Raw genomic sequence first — 22,724 nt, 5'->3', positions numbered from 1 at the left:
TGTAGCAGATCATAAAGATTTTTAAGAATCTTGTTAAGCATTGAAGATATGCATTTATATCGTGATTTTATGTCAAACGCCGGTGGAATATACAAATAAGAATTTGTTAAAACTTCTCGCTGACTTTTATATTCAATAGATATAGCAAAACTCTAACACTTTATTATCCAAATTATCATGAATTATTTAAATATTATTCATCTTTTATTTTATCTAATTTACTTTTATTTTTATATTTCGAGTTTTACTTCTCTGAGTTATATAGAACTGCAGTAAACACATTTATGACAGTTATTTAAAAATGCACAAACCACATAGTATACAAAGCCATGACATACAAATATAACACTTACCTGCCAGGCGTTGGAGTCCAGAGCGAGGTAAGACATGTTGTTAGTGTCCTCCGTGGTTGCAAAATTTCTGAAGTATCCAGGAACTCCTCGCCGATCGACACGCTACCAAGATCCAGCTTGTCACTCACGTACCGAGATGATCGGCAGGCGACATCTTCCGTCGGCAGCTTCGTCAAAACGAAGTTGTACTGAAAAAAATTATTAAAACGATGAGTGAGAATGTAAGAACGTATCGAAATATTACATAAAAGTATTTAAAATACAATAAAGACAAATTAAGTGTAAAAAATAACAGATGCATCCAATTAAAATTAAAATATCACGTTAAGAAGGATATAATCCAGCAAATAATTGTGCTTTTTCTTATAATAGAAATATTAATAAAATAAATTCGAATACCTAATGAAATAATTATTTAATCTAATTTTTTTCTTATTTCCCATTACTCTCCCATTACGAAAGAAATACTATGTCTTTCATGAAAACTAAATGATTGAGTTTAATAAAATCGTACGTAATGAATGAAAAAAGAAAATATGTTTCTCATTATCAGAGACTGTTTCTTCAAATTTTCATTGTAGTTGAGTTTTGCATGTATCAGAATCATGCGAGGCGTGAATATTAAAGTAAGATTTGGTGAAAATTTCCTGCGATGAGTAACAAAAATGCGAATTACTTTCGTCGGCCGGAATCCCTGAGGCGTCGCGTCAACGGATCGAGAACTTAGTTAAGCAAAGTTAAATGCGGCTCCCCGAGGTGGCACGACCGCTTTTTAATTGCAAACACTTTCACAAAACGAGAAGATATCTCAAGACGCTCGGCAAGCGGAGATTATAGTCCTTCTTCTCGCTATTGCTACAAAATGTCTACGAATATAAATATCTGCACTTTCTGAAATATTTATAAAGCACAATTCGGCACTTTGTAAAAAAAAAATGTAGCTACACTTAACATCAATTTTATGAGTCTTCTCATAATTTTACCAGAATAATTTGTAGATCTATTTTTATTATAAATATATATTTAAATTAGTAAATAAAAGCATTTTATATAAGGCCAATATGCTAAAATTAAGAATTATTTAAAATTCCAGGCAAAAAACGTTTCAAAATCTTTAGTAAGTAAATAAAGTAATAATAAATTCCAAAGAATAATATTAATGCTAGATGTAATAAAAATCATATCGTTCCAATTTGGATACGAAAATAAATAAAAATATATAAACTAATAAAATATAACCATTTCAATAGCAAAAACATTTATATTGGAGAGAAAAATTTGTATTCGGATGAACAATATTTCCATCGTTCGATGAATCTAGTCAATAATGGTAGTGAAACTCTTCAGAGAATAATTTATTATTAAAATCTCATCAACGTTATATTCATAAAAGACTCTACTGCGAATGCGATTACATTGTTCTCGCTTTCAAAATTAAAACACACCTAATAACACCACATCTTTCACCGCATATCTATATCCGTGATTCATCGAATCAAAGGATATCATTATTATTTAAACACAGGAAATGTAACATATTTTCTGTATAGTATTGTACAATTTCAATCAGAATCCTCATAGCCACTTTACACATTGATTGTATCCTCCTGCATTTAAACATCAAACAGCGATCGAATTATCGGCGTCACCATTGATTTTAGCACACATTTGATATCATGCAACAAACAAACTAATCTAACCTATAAATTGCTACCTCTGTATTGGATATTATTATATCAAATTTACGTATCATCTTTATACAAAAATATAAACATAAATTAAGTGAGATATTTTTCACAGTCGAAAACAATTAATTTCCTGAAATTAAACCCGATAATTGAATAATTAAGACGAGTCTTGTGCTATGTTATACTACTTTTGAACATTATTTATTTTTCCTAAATGTAATGTGATGTTTATTAAATCATAAAATTTGTAAGCTTTTAGAATAAACAAGTTGTATATTTTTCTTGAAAAATTATTGTACACAAATAACGAAAGATTGCCTCCGTATTATAAATATTTTTCTTATATTTTTACCTCTATTTATATTTATCTTTCACAAATAAAATAAAAATACATTTGTAAACACCAAATCGCTAGAAAGTTCGACATTAAATTGAGAAATATATTATAATTTGATATCACTTGGTCATACCTCGTGATAACAACAATAGCATTATTTTTTATTTCTTTCATTGCTTGATTATTGAATTATAATTTTTGAAAACAAAGAGCGTGACACTAAAAATAAATGTCACATTTATTAAAAAGATGGAAATTAAGATAAACTTTTTAATGATTCTTCAATATAATATATATTCTTTGAAGTATTTGACTCTAACAAACTGTTATATCTCCATGGATAAAAATACTTGTGAAAGAATGTGTCCAAGTAACTCTAGATCAGAATAGCTATTGTCAAACCTTCCAGAAAGTAACTCTATGCGTATAGCCTACGATTGCTCCGAGGATTTCACTTTGAAACATAACAACCCAAGGTCACTGCAACGCAATTCACGGCAATCACTTATATACGAGACACTAAATATATACATATATATGATTCTTCATATATTCTCCGAAACACACTTCATCCCCGTCGTTGTCTTGTTAGGGTTAAAACCGAACGCGGCGACGTCTCGAAGACGTGATGCGAACTCACCTCGCCTTGTATTTCCGGTTTCGAAGCGATCCACCGACGGGCGACAACGGCGACGACAGTAATCGGGAAAACTCGCGTTTTTGCACCAGACTCGAGTGTCTGATGAATACAGGAAAATGCGTTTCTGCGAGCGAAAACCGTGCGTTCACGTACGCACACGCGTAACTTAATCCACGAGCGGATTATCGGAGGCTAATTCGAAACGCAGTCAGTCACACAGTACATCCCTCTCTCACACCTTCGTTCTCCTTGTCCTTCTTTCCCTTCCCTGTCTCTCTCTTTATTTCTCTTACTCTCGCGTGGTCCTACCAACCGGCTCCCTTCTATGACTTTCTTTTTCTTATCCCCTCTCTCCACCCTCGCTTATACCTTCTTCACCGTGTGCTCGCGGACGGTCTACGTCTGTCTTCCTCTCCCTCTTTTCCTCCGGTCGCAAATACCACCAGACAGTGTATGGTACTCTCGATCGCACCTTGGAATCACTCGGTAGCTCGTCGAAGATGGCAGACGACGAGCCGGTACAGAACGACGCGACGCGACGACGAATCCGAGGAAGCGCGCGACACGAGGGGATGCAATGAAAGTAAAGGAGAAAACGGCACGCAGTCACCGTGAGCGACTTCCGGTTTCGCGTCGCGTTGCGTTTTCCGTCTCTCCGTGCCGTATGTTTCCGATATGTATTGGCGCACCGCACGTGGTGCGTCGCGACGTCGCACTGCGCTCCAGGCGAGAGAGGCGCCGCGGCGCCTCCCCCCCCTTTACCCTTCCAAGCCTCCACCCGGCAACCCCTGTGCAACCCCCTCAGCAGTGGCGACGATGCGCCTCTGCTACCACCCGCGGCGCGTACTATCGCCTGCCTGCCCCCGCGGGGGTGTGGTGCCTCCGCCTACAGTCACATGACGGACCCTGCGCGGCTCTATTCCATATACCTGCCTGCTGGAGCCAGAGAGGGATGACGGGTTGGTCTAACCTAACTTAACCTAACCCTGCGAGCACGGGGCGACGCGGTCACGATATAACCTACCTACCTACCTACCTACCCTACGAGGGTGAGAGCGTCAGGATTGCTTATCCACGGCGAATGTGAATAGCAGGCGATTTAGCGAGAAAAGTTCACGGTGAACGCGTCCCCGGGACGGAAACGAAAAGAGAGTATAAAAGAGGCGCGAACAAATTTTACTGCTATCAATAAATGAGGACAGATTTATTTATTATTCATATTTCAGAGATATATATTTGTTAGAGAAATAAATTTATTCTTTAAAAGTCGTATAATCAAAGTTACTTTTTATATTTTTTAATCAATAAGTAATTCATTTAGTAGCTTATATACGCATGTATAAGTATAAAACTTCTGTACGAATGCTTTAGTAATTATTAAATATCTTATATCTGACTTGAAAAAAGATAAGAATTACAAAGATAAGAAAAACAAATTTTATTTTTATATGATTATTAAAAAGAAAGTTGAAAAGAGAGAGAGATATCAAGTTAGTTTATTAAAAAAGAATACACATATTAGTAATTAATTATATCGTATCAATGAGCGAACCATTGCGCTATGCAAAATAAATACTTGCAATTTTGATCTTTTAATATTTATTAGAAAATATGCCAAGAACAATGTCGTATTAATATCGGCAAAATATCTGATTTATTAAAAAAATTAATTAAACATTTTATACAATAATTAGACATTAATATAATTGTTTATCTTGATATATTTTCTAATAAATATTAGGTACCACAATATACAATAACGTAATAACTATATGAATATGAGATTAACAAGGCAGGGTATTTAACATTAAAATTGTCCAATGTCAAACAAGTTCAACAAGAGTTTGAATAAACAAAATGAGATAACATGATACAGAATATCAAATATATATATTTAGAAAAATACTCAAAGTTCTACTTTTAAAGAGTGTATTATGATGTTGCAAAAACTGAAGTCCACGCATATAGAGAATTAATTTGGTTTTTATATCTTTGAACCTCTCTTTCTCTCTCTCTCTCTTTACTTATTCTATACCTAAAGAAGAAATGTTTATAATATTGAATAAAAAGAAAACAAAAACTTTGATCAATTTACGAAACTTTTTTCTTTTATTTTTGTTGTAGTAAATATTCTGATAAATATTCACACAATAGATATCACTTCATTAATTTTTTCAAGTTTAGTTTCTCGCGACTCTTTTACTCGACTTGCTTTATATATAACTTCTCTCGCAAACAATATTCAAATCTATCCGAAAAATTCAGCAGATATATATATATCAGTGAGTAAAAGAATATAGCAAGATAGAAAATCAAGGGAAAGGGAAGACACGGAGATAGACTGGTATCTTGAAAGATGCGTATCTGCGATGTGCTTGGATTGTATATACAAGAGAGACGGTACCGCAGCATCCCGGTTCTACCTCGGCAGCGTCGCACAATTCACGAATACATCCGCACGCGAATGTACACGACACGATGGAAACGACAGGAACCTAAGCACAGTCTGCGCATGACCGATCGATGCCCCCCTTTTCCCTCCCTCATTCCCCCTTCGTTTCCTCCCCGACCCTCTGATCCATAAGCTGCTCCTTGGATGTACTGCCACTACCGCACATCCCTCCCTTCCTCCCTCAACTCTCCGTTAACCCCTCCATGCTGCTGTGTGCACAGCGCACTGAGAGCTACCACGCTGCAGCCCCTTTCTTCGTTCCTGTTGTCGCTGCCACGACTCCTCGCCCGTCCCACTCGTACCTTTTGCCTCCGTCGCGTCAAGGAGAAAACGGGAGCGGCGCAGGAAGAGAAGGAGGAGGAGAAGGAAGAGAGTGGAAGTGGGAAAAAGTGGCGGCATGGAGGGAAAGAGAGAATCTCCTCTACGAGTACGCCAAGACGCAGCTTCTGTCTCCCCCTTCCCTCCCCCTTTCCTCTCCCTCACCCCCCTGCCCTTACATCCCGGAGATTTCGACGAGTTTTCACACCGGCGTTATTACCGCCCTCTCTTCTTTCTTCTCCCCTTCGCCTTTTAGAGTCGGCTTCCTTTTTTTTTTTTTCTTTCTCGCTTCTCTCTTCTTCTTTCCTTGCAGTGTTTGGTCTCGCGTATCTATACGTCGAGCTCGTTTGCTCCCTACACGTTGCGGGGGTGGGCGAGCGAGCGGTGACGAGCGCCGCTGATTTTACGTTGGAATGCAACCATTTGGAAAGTGTATTTTCGTGTATAGAGTCGGTCGATATTTTCTCACGAATGGGCAAAAAACTTTTCCAAAGTTTCTCACGGTTTTTCAATAAACCGAAAATTTCTCATTTGATTTTTTTCATTAAGATTGATTGGAAAATGCTAAGAGATAAGAAAACACATTTTCCATGATAAAATATGCAATTGTCAGCAAGCTTTCTCTAAAAATTTATTCGCGCGTCATTTAATTTTACCATTTATGAACAAAACATTAAGAGAGAAAGAGAGAGAGACAGAATGCCTTTAAATTTGAAATTTATTTCAAACATTCCTTTGAAACAATTATTGACAATCTGTAACTGTATATAAAATCTAGCACTGCATCGAGAGAGAAGAGAGTACTTTATATACAGCCTCATTCAAAAGATCATATATTGAGCGATCGGCAGCTGTTTAAGAGATTTAAGAGATTCATCTTTAATATATCAAATATAATATACCTAATGGGATCTATATCGTCGACCACAATGCTATGCTTAACAACATTAAATATTGATTATTTCCAATAAATAGCGGTATGTCACAGATTCATTTCCATGTAATTCTCTTCGGTCGAGACTACGAATGTCATGGCAGTTTAATACAACGGTCCTCGATGCAGTGCCCTTGGGCGCCATGTCGCTCGCCGATCCATTTATGTGTACCCGCGACTGACCACCCAATCGATTCAATGCAAAAAAAATTTAAATTAACCGTTATTATTTATAAATTAACTGTTTTTTGTAACGATTCAATGTCCAAGTATAATTTTCATTGAAAAAAGCCATTAATATCCGCCACACTTTGTTGAGATTTCGAATACTTATTGTTAGCAATAAACAGATGCTTGTTTTATATCAAATGTTTGAAATCAATTCTATAAATCGTACGTTATCGTACGAATAATTATAGTGACAGTTTATCAACTTATTTGCGCGTTAATTTTAAATCTTTAGCTATATATATCCTACACGCAGCGCGAATCGTTAATGCATTAAAGAGACCGTAGTCAAGCATTAAGTAAACGACGATTTCACGGACGGATGACGGTGAATCGCCATTCGCGAGTCTCGATCGTGGCGTCCGGCCGCAGATCGAACTCTACGTTAAGTTACGGGAGAGAGGTCAAGCCGTCCGTCTTCTCGTTGGAAAGCGCCGCGCACCACGCCTATGTTGAATCGTGACTCGATCGAGAAGGAGGAAGAAGAAGAGCGCCGGTGTTATATTAGCGCCCGGGAACAACCTGATGCCGATCTTCGTCGGTATTCATCGGTTCGGCGGTTCGTGAATCGCCCGTGGAGAGAAAGGAGCGAGAGAAGCGAGTAAAAGATCGACAAACAACGAGGGCCGGCGTTGCGCAATTAACGAGACTCCGTCGATTCGACTCCGCAAGTCGAGTGTGGCGAGAGGTCGAGTGGGGTCAAGTCGAGAGTGGAGTCGCGTGGTACGAGTCGTCACTCGTGCCATACAAACATTGTCGTGCCGACAACATTCCGATATCCCGGCTACAATTGCGATTCGCGTATATAAATGGAAACAACCAAGCGGATTACCACGTCCATCTATATCCCCCCGAGTAACGCGTAGAAGAGAGAAGGCAGAGTTCTTTCGCTGCATTTTTCGTCGATCGTACGACGACCGATCGCGATTTGATCTTTTTTTATAAAAAGAAAGTCATTCCTTACTTTTACTGTTAATTAGAAATTATGAATACTACACTGCTGCATGAATAGCGAATATATGATAAAATTACTACCTTTTCACTAACCAGCTTCATGATTTTCAGAATACAATATCTTAACCACAAATATATTTAAAAAGTTTTAATGAAAAATTGATTTAGATATTAGTAAGTTTGATATAAACGCACAAGAAAAATAGAAGTAAAAAAATTTGACATTAAAATTTCTCCTTTTTTAATTTTCTTATCTTTTTTAGTATAAATAATTTATATAAAATAAAAATTAAAATGTTAATAGATAAAATATAGTATGCTTAAGTCTTATTTTTTAATTTTTAATCCTGCTTTCAATTCTATATTTCATGTTTAAATTTTTTAATTATTTTATTGAGAGAAAACACATGAGTGGTCTTTTAATAACATAAAATTTTCTTCACAAAATTCCTTTGACAAAACAATTCTCTTGACATTTTATATTATATTGACATAATATTCTACAATTTTTTAACGATTTATCTTTTTATCTCGTTTAAACTCATACTACTCTTAAAGTGGAAAAGAAGCATTTTCTCTAGAGAAATATTCAACCCCTGTCGTAGAAGATATTCTCCAAGAAATCCACTATAATCCACTTTGTTTTAGAGGACGTGACGTTATAACGCCGTAAGTCGTTCGTGTGATGCAATTTAACTACCACATCATTACTCCCGAAGTTAAGCCGCTGTAAGTTCGAAATTACTAGTTAAATTGCATATATCTATGCGAGAGCCGAGAGCGCCGTGTAATCTGCCCATGTGTTTATCCATCGGTAGGTAGTCGTGCATATACCTTGCCTCTCCATCATCGGGATGGTCACCAGGACCATCTTAGCCTAATTACCTAATAATTCGAGGCGATAGCCTAACTTCGACTACGCCTAAGTGGTTTGCGCCCGTCGCGAGAAGACCGATATTATCTATAACTGCTAAAGTGCGATTGACGTGTGTATCATCCCCTTGTATATACATCCAAACTCGATAATAACAAATTTCTTATCCGCGATAAAAAAAAGAGTATGAATTTATACATAATATTTTCCCATTGATGTACGGAAATTTTTTTTACTAATATCAAATATATACGAAATTTCACGATTATATATATGATAAAAATCGTAAGCATTATAATCTCTTTACACAGTTTTTGTTACAAGCATATAGATTTTTTTATATTATTATTTTATATATTAATATAAAATATTCTATATATGTCGAATATTTTATATTAATATATATATAATTTTTGTTACGTGTTCAGTTAATATATTAATAGTTTTTGTTACATATTACAGATATTTTATATTTTATTTTATATTAATATATCGTTTTACTTTTATATTATTATTTTGTTATCATTACACTGAGAGAATATTTTCTCTTAGAATTTACCCTGAAAATCATGGTAATCGTGGGACAATATGGTATGGAAAGAATTTCATGAGAATTTCTCTGACTAATATCTATCACAACAAAAATAATATTTATTACAATAAAATATAAAATATGTTTGATTAATTTTACTATGCAGTTTAGTAAAATTAATCGAACATGTTTTATATTTTATTGTGATAAATATTAATCAGAGAAATTATCATAAAATTCTTTCCATACCATATATTGTTCCACGATTAGGTACCACGATTTTCAGGGTAAATTCTAAGCGAAAATTCTCTCTGTGTAATATATAGATTTTTTTAAAATTATATATATTATTTTCATACATATTAATGGAAAAATATTGCGCATAAATTCATATTCTTTTTTTACTGCAGATTTTATTAATAAAAAAATTTGATATTATATTAATAATAAATCGACGAAAAACAATTTCTTAAACATCCTTGATTTATAATTTATATTATCCGAGATTATCTTAGTAGACAAATGATGCTTTGATCGAGAAGAGACGTTTTTCAATCGCTCAGCTCGATAGCAAATCCTTCCGTGCGTCAGTAAAAAGAACGAACAATCAATAGAACTACGGATCAATAAATACCCGGTGATCCACAAATTTCCCGATGTAAAAGGATACTACCACAAATCGATCCCCTATTGATTGAGAGGACCGCAAACGAAGAGCGTCCCCCGAGTATCCTTTCACATAGCGAACGCTCCGGGCTGTCAGGTGCCAGGACCTCATTCTTGTTCCGAAAACGTGAAGATCGCGAGCTGATTTTTCTATAAACACGTCCGCACAAACTCTAGAGAGATCACGTTATATATATACCCTCCACCCCCCCAATCCTTAAAGCGTGACGTAGAAGCTTGTTGACTCAAGCGCGTGGCAAATTTGATACCCTTTCAAACGCTCTTCTCTCTCGATACGCATCGATGAGGGATTACACCTACGTAATACGTATCGCGGCTCCGTCATCATTGTTACGTCAATCTACTCGTCTCTATCTCGGATCCCATACCTCGTTCTTGGAATAGCCAATATAAAGCGAATTGTCCAGACGACGCGACGATACCGCGTTCGCTTGAGAATGATTTTTTTTTTCTCCGCGACGCGACGAATAAATATTTACAGCTTCTCCGAGAGAAAGGCGCGTAATCGGTATTTATTCAAACGTCCATTTTCCGGCGTACAACTCGGTGACTCCTCTTTCTTATCCTCCCGAAACTTCATTTCGCGGAGGCTGCGTAGGCGCGGATAAAGAGACGCGGTAAGGGAGCGAGAGCTTGGGAGAAAGAGATAGAAAAAGAGAGTGAGAGAGAGAATCCAAACTTTCGTAATTACAATAAACAAGTCCCGGTTGCCGCACGCGGCAAAACGCGCCCCATCGTCGCCCAAGAGTACAAACGCCTCGCGGTAATAGCATGCAAATTGCCGGCTTACCTGACGTCTGGACTTTGCGAGTTCTTTTTGAAATGTGATTTCTTGTGCTACTTTGAATCCGAACGGCGCGCGCGAGAGGCGCCCTTTGAAGTCCCCCGTGTACTTTTATAAGAGAGGGCCGCGTAGATCTCCGCCAGCGGAATATCGATATGACGGTTTTTTATCGCAGAGATTTATTTATAATCACGACGCGATGATTACGAGACGCGCATTTAATTGTTTACGCACTATCAATTGTTTTCACAACACTTATTGTTGCAACAATCGTATAATAAAATATCTAATCTCAAATAGATAACGTAATTATGTATAACAAGGTTAGGTTAGATTAACTGTAATAACTGTAATCCTCTATTATAATCCTATTAAATGTATATACATGTATACATATATAATTATATATTTATATAATTATATAATCGAAAATAGAAAACCAATCGAATAAAATAATGCCAACGTCTTAATATTAACGTCGAGAAGGAGGTTAGGAATCAACTGTGACTTAATTATCGAGAGTGAATCTCACGAGACGAGATAATTCTCGATAACATGCGCATAACGCAAGAATAATAAATCGACTCACCTCGAATCCTCGCGAAGCACTCTCCTGCCAACGATATCGCCGAATCCGACGCACTTTCCGAATTATTAGTCCGTATCTCGCGAAGCGAAACGTGGAAACGATCGAACCGACTGTCCGTTCTCTACGCCCTCCGAGGCGCGCATAGCGATTCTAATAACAATAACGTCGTGCTTTTCGCGCACCAGCGTATACATACACAACATCGCGTGGCCCGTCGTAGTATAACCTCACTCCTCGCGTCTCTCCCCGCGGCGCGTAGAAAGTAGAAACTGGCGACTCGCGTCGTCGCCGACAGCGCGTTCCGGTAGCGTTTCCGGAAAAAAATGGCGCGCGAATCGCGACTTCTCGCGCGCGGGAAAACGGCGCACCGCCGCGGCGTCCCCCCCCCTCTCGCCCCTCTTTCCCTTCTTTATACCGTTGATACTCCAATACTAATAATCATATTAATAACTAATAATCGCGTATCAATTCCCGACAATTTCGATTCCACCGTGCGAGAGAGGGAGAAAGAGCGTGATATACCTGCTTTTCGCTGAAATATCGCCCGTAGCTAGAGCCCCGTATAGCGTGATCAAGTAGCGTTTGAGTCAGCGTGCGCCATGTCGGTGCGTCGTCCTCGCATTCTCGAAAACTTGGTCGAAACCGGCGCGATGCGGAGGGCGGGGAACAAAGAAGAAACCGCGCGCGTCGTATATCGTCTCGATTAATTCGCGATAAAACATTTCTCGTGCCGTTCCCGAATTATTCGACCGTGAACTCGCTTCCGATCCATCCCGTGTACTCACCGCGCGAACACACACACACGACTGTTACGGCGAAACGGAATTTAGGAACGGCCGGAACCGGAACGAGAGATTAACCTACTGAGAATGCGCGCGTTATCTGTCATATTTTGAATTTACCGGCACGCTCGGCGGACAATTTATCTTTAATAAAATTGCGTGTTTGCATCGTCAAATCTATTATTTTCTTTCATTTTCATTTTTAATCTTCGAAGAGAGATTTGCGAATTTATATTATAAGAAGGAAGTCACATTTTTTTATTACTAGAACAGCACAAGCGCGCGCTACGCAATTTTATATAAAAAAGAATGATATTTTTATATAAAGTTCGTTTAAACTTGATTAATATTTCTTGACAGAAATCAGCTGATTAAAACGTTAATTTGCTAATTAAATTTTAAAATAAAAATATGTTATAAAAATTAAAATAATGTTATAAATAATATATGTTATAATACTATAACTCGATTAATATTTTTAACAGCTATCAGCTGATTACTGTCAAAAATTATTATAATCGAAGATAAGGTATTATAACATCTTATATAGAACATATAACTTTTAAATTTTGTAACCTATTATTATTTTATAATTTAATTAGCAAATTAACAATTTATTGTTATTTTTTTACAGAAATCAGCTGATTAAAACGTTAATTTGTTAATTAAATTTTAAAATAATAGTATTATAAAAATTATAAATAATATGTTTTAAATAAAATGTTTTAGTACCTTAAACTCGATTAATAATTTTTGACAGTTATATCAGCTGATTTCTGTATCATTCTTTTTAATATAAAATCGAAGAATGGCGCGCGCTTGTGTTGTTCTATAGTCTCATCCTTAAAAAAGGTTCGCATGTTTTGTTACCTCTTTTTCGCGATGTTGATTAGCTGCCTCGATTTGCATTGTGCGTTATATTCATAGCATCGAGAAGCTGTCATCGCGAGGATTAGCAGTTTGACAGTTTGTCCAAAATAAAATTAAATAAACTAATATGTTTTAATACTTTCAATTCGATTAATATTTTTGACAGTTATCAGCTGATTTCTGTCAAAAAATATTAGTCGCGGACAAAGTATATACATTAGTATACATATATTATAACATATTATATTATTTACAACATATTATTATAATTGAAATAATAATATTTTGTAAGTAATATATAATATGTTATAATACTTTATCCGCGATTAATATTTTTTGACAGAAATCAGCTGATACCTGTCAAAAATATTAATCGAGTTTAAAGTATTATTTAAAACATAATATTATTTTATTTTGGACAAACTGTCAAACTGCTAACCCTCGCGATGACAACTGTTCGATGCTATAAATATAACGCATAACTCGAATCGAGACAACTAATCAGCATCGCGAAAAAGCGACAATGGCAATAACATGCCTTTTTTAGAAATTTTATTTTATGTTAATTTGATCTCGTTTCATAATATTATGATTTAGTTATTAGTCATATATATATAATCAAATTTGTTTCTGCCAAAACTCAATACCCAAAATAAATATTGTTGAGAAATGAAGAAATTCTAAAAATTTTTATATAATCAATATATAATATTTAATATAATATTTTTCAATTGCAATTATGCGCTTTGCGTTCTATTTACCCGCTAAACTAGAAATAGCATTTTCTCAGTTTCTAATTTTCTACTGTGGATATCTCTTTGTTCCGGTACATGTTACAGCAATAAACTTGGATCAATGGGCAAATTGGGCTGTTGCAAATAACAAACACACCGTAGGGCTTCTTTGGTCATCGGTTTAGTGATGCATTCTACATTGCCAGGAGAGTACTCTCATAAACAATACGATACAATACGTTTTGTTGGGTCATGACCTTCTCGATTGCACAATACACATAATTTGCTTGATTGGCCAGTAAAATATTAGCAGAGTAATATCTATTTCTTATCGTTATCGTTATCTATTTCTAAAATTTAAATTATGAATAAATAGCAGATATATGCTAACATATTTTTACATGTACAATGAGTATCTTAAAAATAAATTTTAATCATGTCAAATCAGTCTGAAAATTATTGGTTCAAATCACATTTATAAAAAATATGGGACAGTTATTGAAATATATTTAAATTACACATACACGATATTTTATATAAACATATATATACAGAGAGAATTTTCTCTTAGAATTTACCCTGAAAATCATGGTTATCGTGGCACAATATAGTATGGAAAGAATTTTATGAAAATTTCTCTGATTAATATTTATCACAATAAACATAATAATATCTACACGTTAAAATATAAAACATGTTTGAATAATTTTACCATGCAGTTTAGTAAAATTAATCAAACATGTTTTATATTTTATTGTGATAGATATTATTATTTTTATTGTGATAAATATTAATCAGAGAAATTTTCATAAAATTCTTTCCATACCATATTGTCCTATGATTACCATGATTTTCAGAGTAAATTCTAAGAGAAAATTCTCTCCGTGTAGGTATATGTAATGTCGAAATATTGCAACGTTAAAAAAATTAATATATTTCAATAATTATCCCCTATTTTTTAGAAGAAACGTGATTTGAATCAATAATTTTCAAATTGATTGAACGTAATTGAAATTTATTTGAAGATACTTGTACATAAAAATATATTAGCATATCTGCTATATATTATATAATATATATGCTTATATATTATATACATCATACATATATGTATACAATATATGTATATGTAAATTTTAAACAAATATATTTGAATAAAGATTTGCAAACATCTCTTGTATGATTCAAAAACATTACATTTCGGTATGTAATCCTCCCTTCTCGTCAACGCTATCATTGTTCTCGAAGAAGTATAGTGACTTGCGAGACTGGGTCCTTAAAGGGTTAAATTCGCTCTACCCACGAAACACCGGCGGTGCCCCTGAAGAAGGAGTAAAGGCCCCCTTCTCGTAGCGGTCGACGGATACGATTCGGGCGTTAGTATGGAACAAGCGAGCCAGAGACTTTATCATCGCGGTCGCTCGTCTCTCTCATTAGTTGGCTGGCACGCCGCCCCCGGGGCCGGACTGTGCGTGAGTTTAATCTGTGCGGGCCGCAGGCGCGTGTGCGTGAATACTCTACCTCTCTCCCCCCTTTCTCTCTCTCTCTCTCTCTCAATCTCGCTTCATATCATCTATGTATGTGCACGCGTGTGTGCGTGTGCGTGCGCGAGATGCAGCGTGGGCGGCGCGCACACGCTACGGCATTCCGATGCGGGGTATGCGGGACGCGAAATGCGGCACGAAACCCGCGTAATATGGGAATGTGAGGCGGTTCGATTTTAAGTGGAGAGAACAAATATCCCTCCTTATGCATGCGCCGGCATAGACCTCAATTATCAAAGAATCCCGCGGTGGCGGAGGTGAAACGTTGATGGGATACCGAGGCGGGGGCGGATAAATTCGAGACTAAAATCGCGCGCAATCGATGCAAGCCACGTACTGATGCTCATCGACGTGCTGTTCTCTCGCAGAAAGGGAACCGATTTGAATAATCGTAAATTGATGAGTTTCTTAATATGTAAATGCTGAAGAAGTTAAGAGTAATATTGTTTTCGGATAATTAACTTGCGAATTTATACACTGAGAGAATTTTCTCTTAGAATTTACCCTGAAAATCGTGGTAATTGTGGGACAATATAGTATGGAAAGAATTTTATGAGAATTTCTCGGATTAATATTTATCACAATAAAAATGATAATATATCTATCACAATAAAATATATAACACATTTGATTAATTTTACTAAAACTGCATAATAAAATTGATCAAACATATCTAAATATATATATAGATGGGCATATAAGAGCCGAACGCGAGATGTTAATGCGTGTATTCCAACGAAAATTAATTTTTCGTTGGAATTAAATAAATTGTGCTTGATACACAGCCAAGACTTATATGTGGAATAATCTCTAACTTGAGATTTGATTCCAAAGTTCCCCTCTGACCCCCCCTAAAGATTTAAATGCGAGAAAAATATAGATCCGAAAATCGCTGAATCGGAAATCGAACCCGATTTTTCTTGCATTTAAATCTTTAGGGGGGTCAGAGGGGAACTTTGGAATCAAATCTCAAGTTAGAGATTATTCCACATATAAGTCTTGGCTGTGTACCAAGCAAAAATTCGTGCCTTGTGCACAATTTATTTAATTTCAACGAAAAATTAATTTTCGTTGGAATACACGCATTAACATCTCGCGTTCGGCTCTTATATGCCCATCTATATATATATATATATATTTAGTTATTTATATTAAAAGAGCCTTAATAGAAATTGTCTTATTGATGAAACATTTTATATTTTATTGTAATACATATATATTACGAAATATTATTATTTTTATTGTGATAAAAATTAATCAGAGAAATTATCATAAAATTCTTTCCATACCGTATTGTTCCACGATTACCATGATTTTCAGGGTAAATTCTAAGAGAAAATTCTCTGTGTACTTGTATCTAAAGTGTAAATGGTGCTAAACTATTTTATTTTTGCTTAAATCCACAATCAATTTCATACTCTGAAGAGTATGTCATTGTTACATATTATTTTTTCAATTCAAAAGCTTGTCGCCACAACCACGTTGCGTTTAAGCAATTAACATTTATTATCAAAATGCAATTACTAAAAATTTTTTTATATTCATAAAAAGATATTAATTTAACTATCAATATCAAATATCATCAGTATTATTATCTTCATTAATCAAATATATTCACACATACTGTTTGTGTATAATAATAATAATTGTGCGTAATTGTGTATAGAAAAATTTACAAAATTCAGACAAGCAAAATTCCATATTATTGTTAAAAATAAATAAATAAATAAAAGTACGTATAATAAGCGTTTTCTTTCACAACTCCAACTTTATATGCGAATAAGTAGATACCTACGATCATTATACCATCGAATACGCCAGTTTCTCACTTGAGCGTTCTCGCGTGACTTTCGTTAAGGGTCTCGATAGTGCGCTAGAGAATTCTATCCGCACGCGAGCAACGCACGTGTATTTCTTATTACGCGAGAAACTACGTGAAGAGAAGTCCTCCACTATTTATGGCGATTTACAGAATCGTGCGGTCGCAGAATCGATCGATCGGCATTCGTGTGTGTCACGGGAACAACCCTATAGCGGCGCGCCAAGCAATTCTCGTTCTTCAAACAACGCCAATATGTTGGTTCGTGGGTCACTGCCTTGGCATGAAACTCGTACACAGAAGACAGAGAGGCAATATGGATGAGAGATAGAGAGAAAAAGAGAGAGAAATGGGAAGGCAACGGAGGAAGAGGGAGGAAAACGAAGCGACATGAGGTGTGCGGAAGGGTGCTGCTCCCCGTTTGCGGGGTATAGGGTGAAATTCAGCGCTGAATGTAAGGGACCCTCCCGAGAGCTTGGCCTAAGGCGGGGTTTACAGCCCTCCTTGTGAATCTGGCCGTGTGCGCATACATTTTCAAAACTCACTTCGATCCATCAGGTTGGAAGGGATCGCATTGTGAGAGACAACTCTCTTATTCTCCGGCCGGGTCTCGCATTGCCGGCTGGTAAAAGCGACTCCGAGAAATGGACGTAAACCAGCTCGACCTTCTTAGGGAGTCGTCCTGTTCAAGGATCACGCCCTTGAAGAGGAACGTCCCATTTTCTACCCCCATTTTTTTCAGCTCTTAAAAACCGACGACATCGTTGACGAGGACGATTAACGTTTAGTACGATTTTTGCTTGGTGACCGAAAAAATCTTACGTGCAAATTATTTCGGTTGTTATTGATACTTCACGCGTTCGCGAAATTTTTATGCTTTTACCACGTGTGTGTAAATTAAGAGAAATTACATCTTGTGGATTACAATTTTTCACGAATGATTTATTGCGTATGATTTCGTCAAACATGCATTTTTATTAAACCAGACTCAAATTAAATTTAAATTATATATAGAAATGTCTAAATATTTTTTTTGTATTTATAAAATACTATATCATGCTCTTTGCCTAAGATATAGTTTGTCGTCAACAAAACGTTTTAAATCAGTCGAATGCAAATGATTCAGTGAATTCTTAAAAATAACTTGGTTACGAAAAATTATAAATAATATTTGTCCATAACATAATCACCAATTAATAATATTAAAATCGCGTTATTTCTAAATGCATATGCTTGAATTTTTCATTTTATTAGCTTCAGAAATTCTCGCATAATTTTCACGCATTCCTCGTTTAATTCCTCCACATATTCGCTGAACGCTTGTAAACGCTTGTAAAGTACGCAGCAAAAAAAAGCAAAAAAAATCAAAACGAATTCCCTTCCCGTATCACGAGCGCTGAAATTTTACGACGAAGAATTCAATCCGCGCGATCGTCCTTTTCGTCTACTTGTGTGCGTGAGCGAGCGCAGTATGCAACGCGCGAGCGCGTCCTCCAGAAATCTGTTTATCGGATCCCGGGTACTCTCGACGTGACGTCCCCGCGTACGATCCGCAAAAATACGGACCGAAGAGAGAGTTACGAGGGGGATATCGGCTCACCCACCACGCGATCGTGCGCGTGCACGTGTACGCACCAGGCACGATATTCCTGCGCTGCTATCTCTCTGTCCCCTATCCTTTTCCGTCCCTTCACCACCAAACCGATCTTTTTCTCCCTGAAACGCGCGCGCGATTCTCCTCTCTTCCTACCCGAAAAACGATTCCGACACGCATATGCCTGTACCTTCGTCAAGCACACACATACGCATTTGCGCAAAATATACACGAAATATACCATATATATAGAGCGATTCGTGAAGAACGTGCATAATTTTAATAGTTTATTTATGTGTGTATATTTGTATAATAATATCAGAGATGCAGAGTAGTAAAACAATATTGTGTATTATTTACACTTATTAATTGCTTGATATCTAAATTTATTTGTTTAAACTTATTTTTTATAATTATATATATATTTTTTTCTATAATTATTATTATACATATATATTATATAAAAAAATGCGAAATACTATTTTATAAAAATTATATTTTAGAATTATATATGTATTGTAATAATTGTAAAAAGAATATTTACGTTTAGTACCTTTTTTAGTATTTCTAGCATAGGGAGATAATATAATGTCATATAATAAAAAACGGAATTTTGTAATATATGTATACATATATATAAGTTTCTTTGTGATCGATGAATTTCATATAAACATGCAACTGATTTTATAAAATTATATACGAAATTATTTTTTTTACACGAAATGAAAGATAAAGGAAACAATGGAATAATATATATACATATATATATATATATATATATATATATAATATTAGAAATAAAGTTAAATCAAGTTATGTGCCTGGAGGCTACAAAATGCCAAAATCTGTGATTGATTTCAGAAAATAATTGTTTCACACGATTATATTTGTTTTATTTATTAAACAAATATGTAAGAAATTGCATCCAAATTTTCAAAATAATCTATGTTTATAAAATATAAACATAATAAATAAAAATCTAATTCTTGTAATATACAAATAATTTAAATAATTTATTAAATATATTTAAAACATGTAATGTTATGCAATATTTTTTATATATCTCTATATACAACACAATATGTATATAGTATACAAATTATTATAAATATTTTAAGTATTGTAAAAAATTTTCTTGGATGTTTTAGATGCATTATGTTGCATAATAAATCACTACCGTAGAGATAAATGCATAAACAATTTTACAAAAGTAACGAATAATAAATCAAATAATTTACAGTTGTTTATTGCCTAATACCTTTTTCCGGGTCTTCTTTCTCTCTTCTTTATCTTTGTTGCTTTTTCATGGCTCATTCGCGAAAGCACGTTAATTACGATCCCACAGCATTTTGCATGACACTCTCGACATTAATCGTACGGACGTATTTTATTTATTATTTTTTTTTTTGCAACGAAAGAATAACTATAATTCGCACGGTACTCAAAAAGCGCGCAGCCAAAATTCACGAGACATTTACTGTGATAATGTTAACGAAGAGTATATAATTCGCATTATAACGTAAGTGAATAAATCTATACATTAAAGATAATGATAAATATCTGTAAAATGCACAATACTCGAAATCATGTTTTGGTGCTTTGCCAACTATTTTCACATACAGGCGATTACATCTCGCGAGATGTAATAAACAGAAATATAATATGCATAACATACATATACAAATGAAGCGATTTGTGCTACGACTGCTCGTTTCAGTCTCATCATGTGAATGATAACAAGACGATTGAACGTAAATAATATATAGATCTTTGCTCTATACATTGCAAAATTCCGTTTTTTATGACATTATATAATCTCTCCATGCTAGAAGTACTAAAAAAGTACTAAAACGTAAATATTCTTTTAACAATTATTACAATATATATATATATATATATATATATATATATATATAATTATAAAATATTATTTTTTATAAAATAGTATTTCCAATTTTCTTATATAATATATGTATAATAATAATTATAGAAAAAAATATAATTATAAAAAATGAGTTTAAACAAATAAATGTAGATCAAGCAACTAATAAATATAAATAATACACAATATTGTTTTACTGCTGCATCTCTCTGATATCATTACACAAATTTATTATTTCAAAATAAAAATAAAAAATAGTTTAACTCACCGGTACGATGCGCAACAGAAGAGTTGTTAATACAGCATACTGCTCTGTAAAATAAATATATATTTAATTTAAAACAGTGTATAAAATAATTAAAATAACTCGAAAAATAATTATTATGTTCATAATTGATAATTTTTCACTCCTTTGTTCTTAAATCAAGTAATTAATAGAAAAATTACATAACATTTACCAAAATTTTTTTTGAATTTTTTCTAAACATCTTTTTATAAAACGTATAATTATTAGATTATTACACAATTTAAATAATTATAAATTTTAAGCAATGTCACTTTATATATATGTATATGTAGATATACACATGTATATCTGTGTGTATGCAAACATATTAATAATTATAAATATTTTATTAAATATTTAAAATATATATTTCGATATAAAATTTAGAATATTTCTTATATTCATAATTATATATAATATATAATTATATTAGATAACACACACACACACACAAAATATACAATAAAATTTATACTATATCCCGAAAATAAACGAACAATTAACCTGACAAATAAAAATAACAAATCAAATAAATAATGGATTGCTCACCTCACGGCTGTTGTCCCATCGCCTGATGCCTCCCCGGGCCTCCTCCTCCTCTCTTGGTTTTACTTTGCTGCTTCTTCATGGCACTCACTCGCGAAAACACGTCGACGATCGCGCGACACTTTGCACAGGACGGACTCGCGACGAGCGGCGACGCCCGGGTTTTAGCTATCACAATCTTCGACGCGTTTCGGTAAAACGCGAGAAACGCGAGAGCTTATTCGCGCGCGAATAAAACCGACGCTCTGTTTTCGCGTCGCCGCTTTTTTCAAGGCCACTTATCGGAGAGCCTTATCGAATGACGACGGCACGACACACTCAGAAATTCGAATTGGTCCACTACACTTATTGTCGAGCGCGTATCGTATTTCGACGACGTGAAAGCATTGTTACTTGTTCGGAGAAACAATTGTCGGCCGGATTTGGAAGAAAAACGCGATCGTCGTAATTGCCGAGCTATATCTTCGACGCGCGATATCTCCGAACTGAGCGTCGAAAAGTCGTTAAAATTCGGATAGATAAAGATCGTAATGGCCGCCACGAATACCGAGATCGCCCGAACGGCCCGAACAGCAACGCTCGACGCCATTCCGAGATTCAGCTTGATATTATACTCACATTCGCGGCCCGGACCGGCGCGGAGCACGAAAATGTTGATCGCGACCGAAAGTACACCAGGAAGCAGCAGTCCTGGTGCCAGTTTAGGGACGCGCAACACACCAAGTTGTAATGATTCGCCGAGGACGCCGAGCTCACACGTCCGCACGTACGCCGCGTTTCCGCCATCTTGGCGTGTTGCGTGTTGCGCGTCCCGAGACTGGCACCAGTGGGCAGCAGCAATCTGGGGTGTGTTCGCAAATATTTACCTAGTATATTTACCTAGGGTGAAACGCTCGACCAATCAGGACAAAGAGATCTTCCGTCTTCAATTAGTCAAAGTGCAGAATTTGACCGACTAATTTATTTATTTCTATCAATTTTATTAACCGGATATAGAAAATTGATCGTGAATCAGTTACCCGAATTATATCACTAGTGTATATTAAAGATTACTGTACAAGTTACTTAAATATAAAAAAATAATAGAAACATTTTAAAGAATTAAAAAATCAAAATATAATATATTACCACATTATTTATTAGTATACATATATACATTAATTACTTTATTATAAAAATATTTACATTACCATTGCATTTAGATACTTCATATATAGCAGCCTTTAGTATTCATTAGTGCGGTGTAAATGAGAGTGAATTTATGTGCGCGTCAGTGCAGCTAATCGACTTTTCTATC

The 22,724-nt window shown here is 35.2% G+C and overlaps 1 protein-coding gene across 1 annotated transcript; it reads right to left on the bottom strand.

Annotated features, from left to right (window-relative positions):
* Positions 1-349: 349 nt before the first annotated feature.
* LOC145936017 (uncharacterized) lies at positions 350-22,213 on the bottom strand. The gene is made up of 3 exons (XM_083037880.1): positions 22,046-22,213; positions 3,019-3,210; positions 350-541 (listed from the first exon to the last, which is right to left on the bottom strand). The coding sequence occupies exons 1-3, from the start codon at positions 22,211-22,213 to the stop codon at positions 350-352; spliced, it is 552 nt and encodes a 183-aa protein (XP_082894006.1).
* Positions 22,214-22,724: the final 511 nt, after the last annotated feature.

Source organism: Prenolepis imparis, unplaced genomic scaffold, assembly GCF_030444845.1.
Source record: "Prenolepis imparis isolate NDT839.2.m4 unplaced genomic scaffold, iyPreImpa1.0 SCAF_5, whole genome shotgun sequence".
NCBI classification, from domain to species: domain Eukaryota; kingdom Metazoa; phylum Arthropoda; class Insecta; order Hymenoptera; family Formicidae; genus Prenolepis; species Prenolepis imparis.
This window is presented reverse-complemented; position numbering and strand designations above follow the sequence as displayed.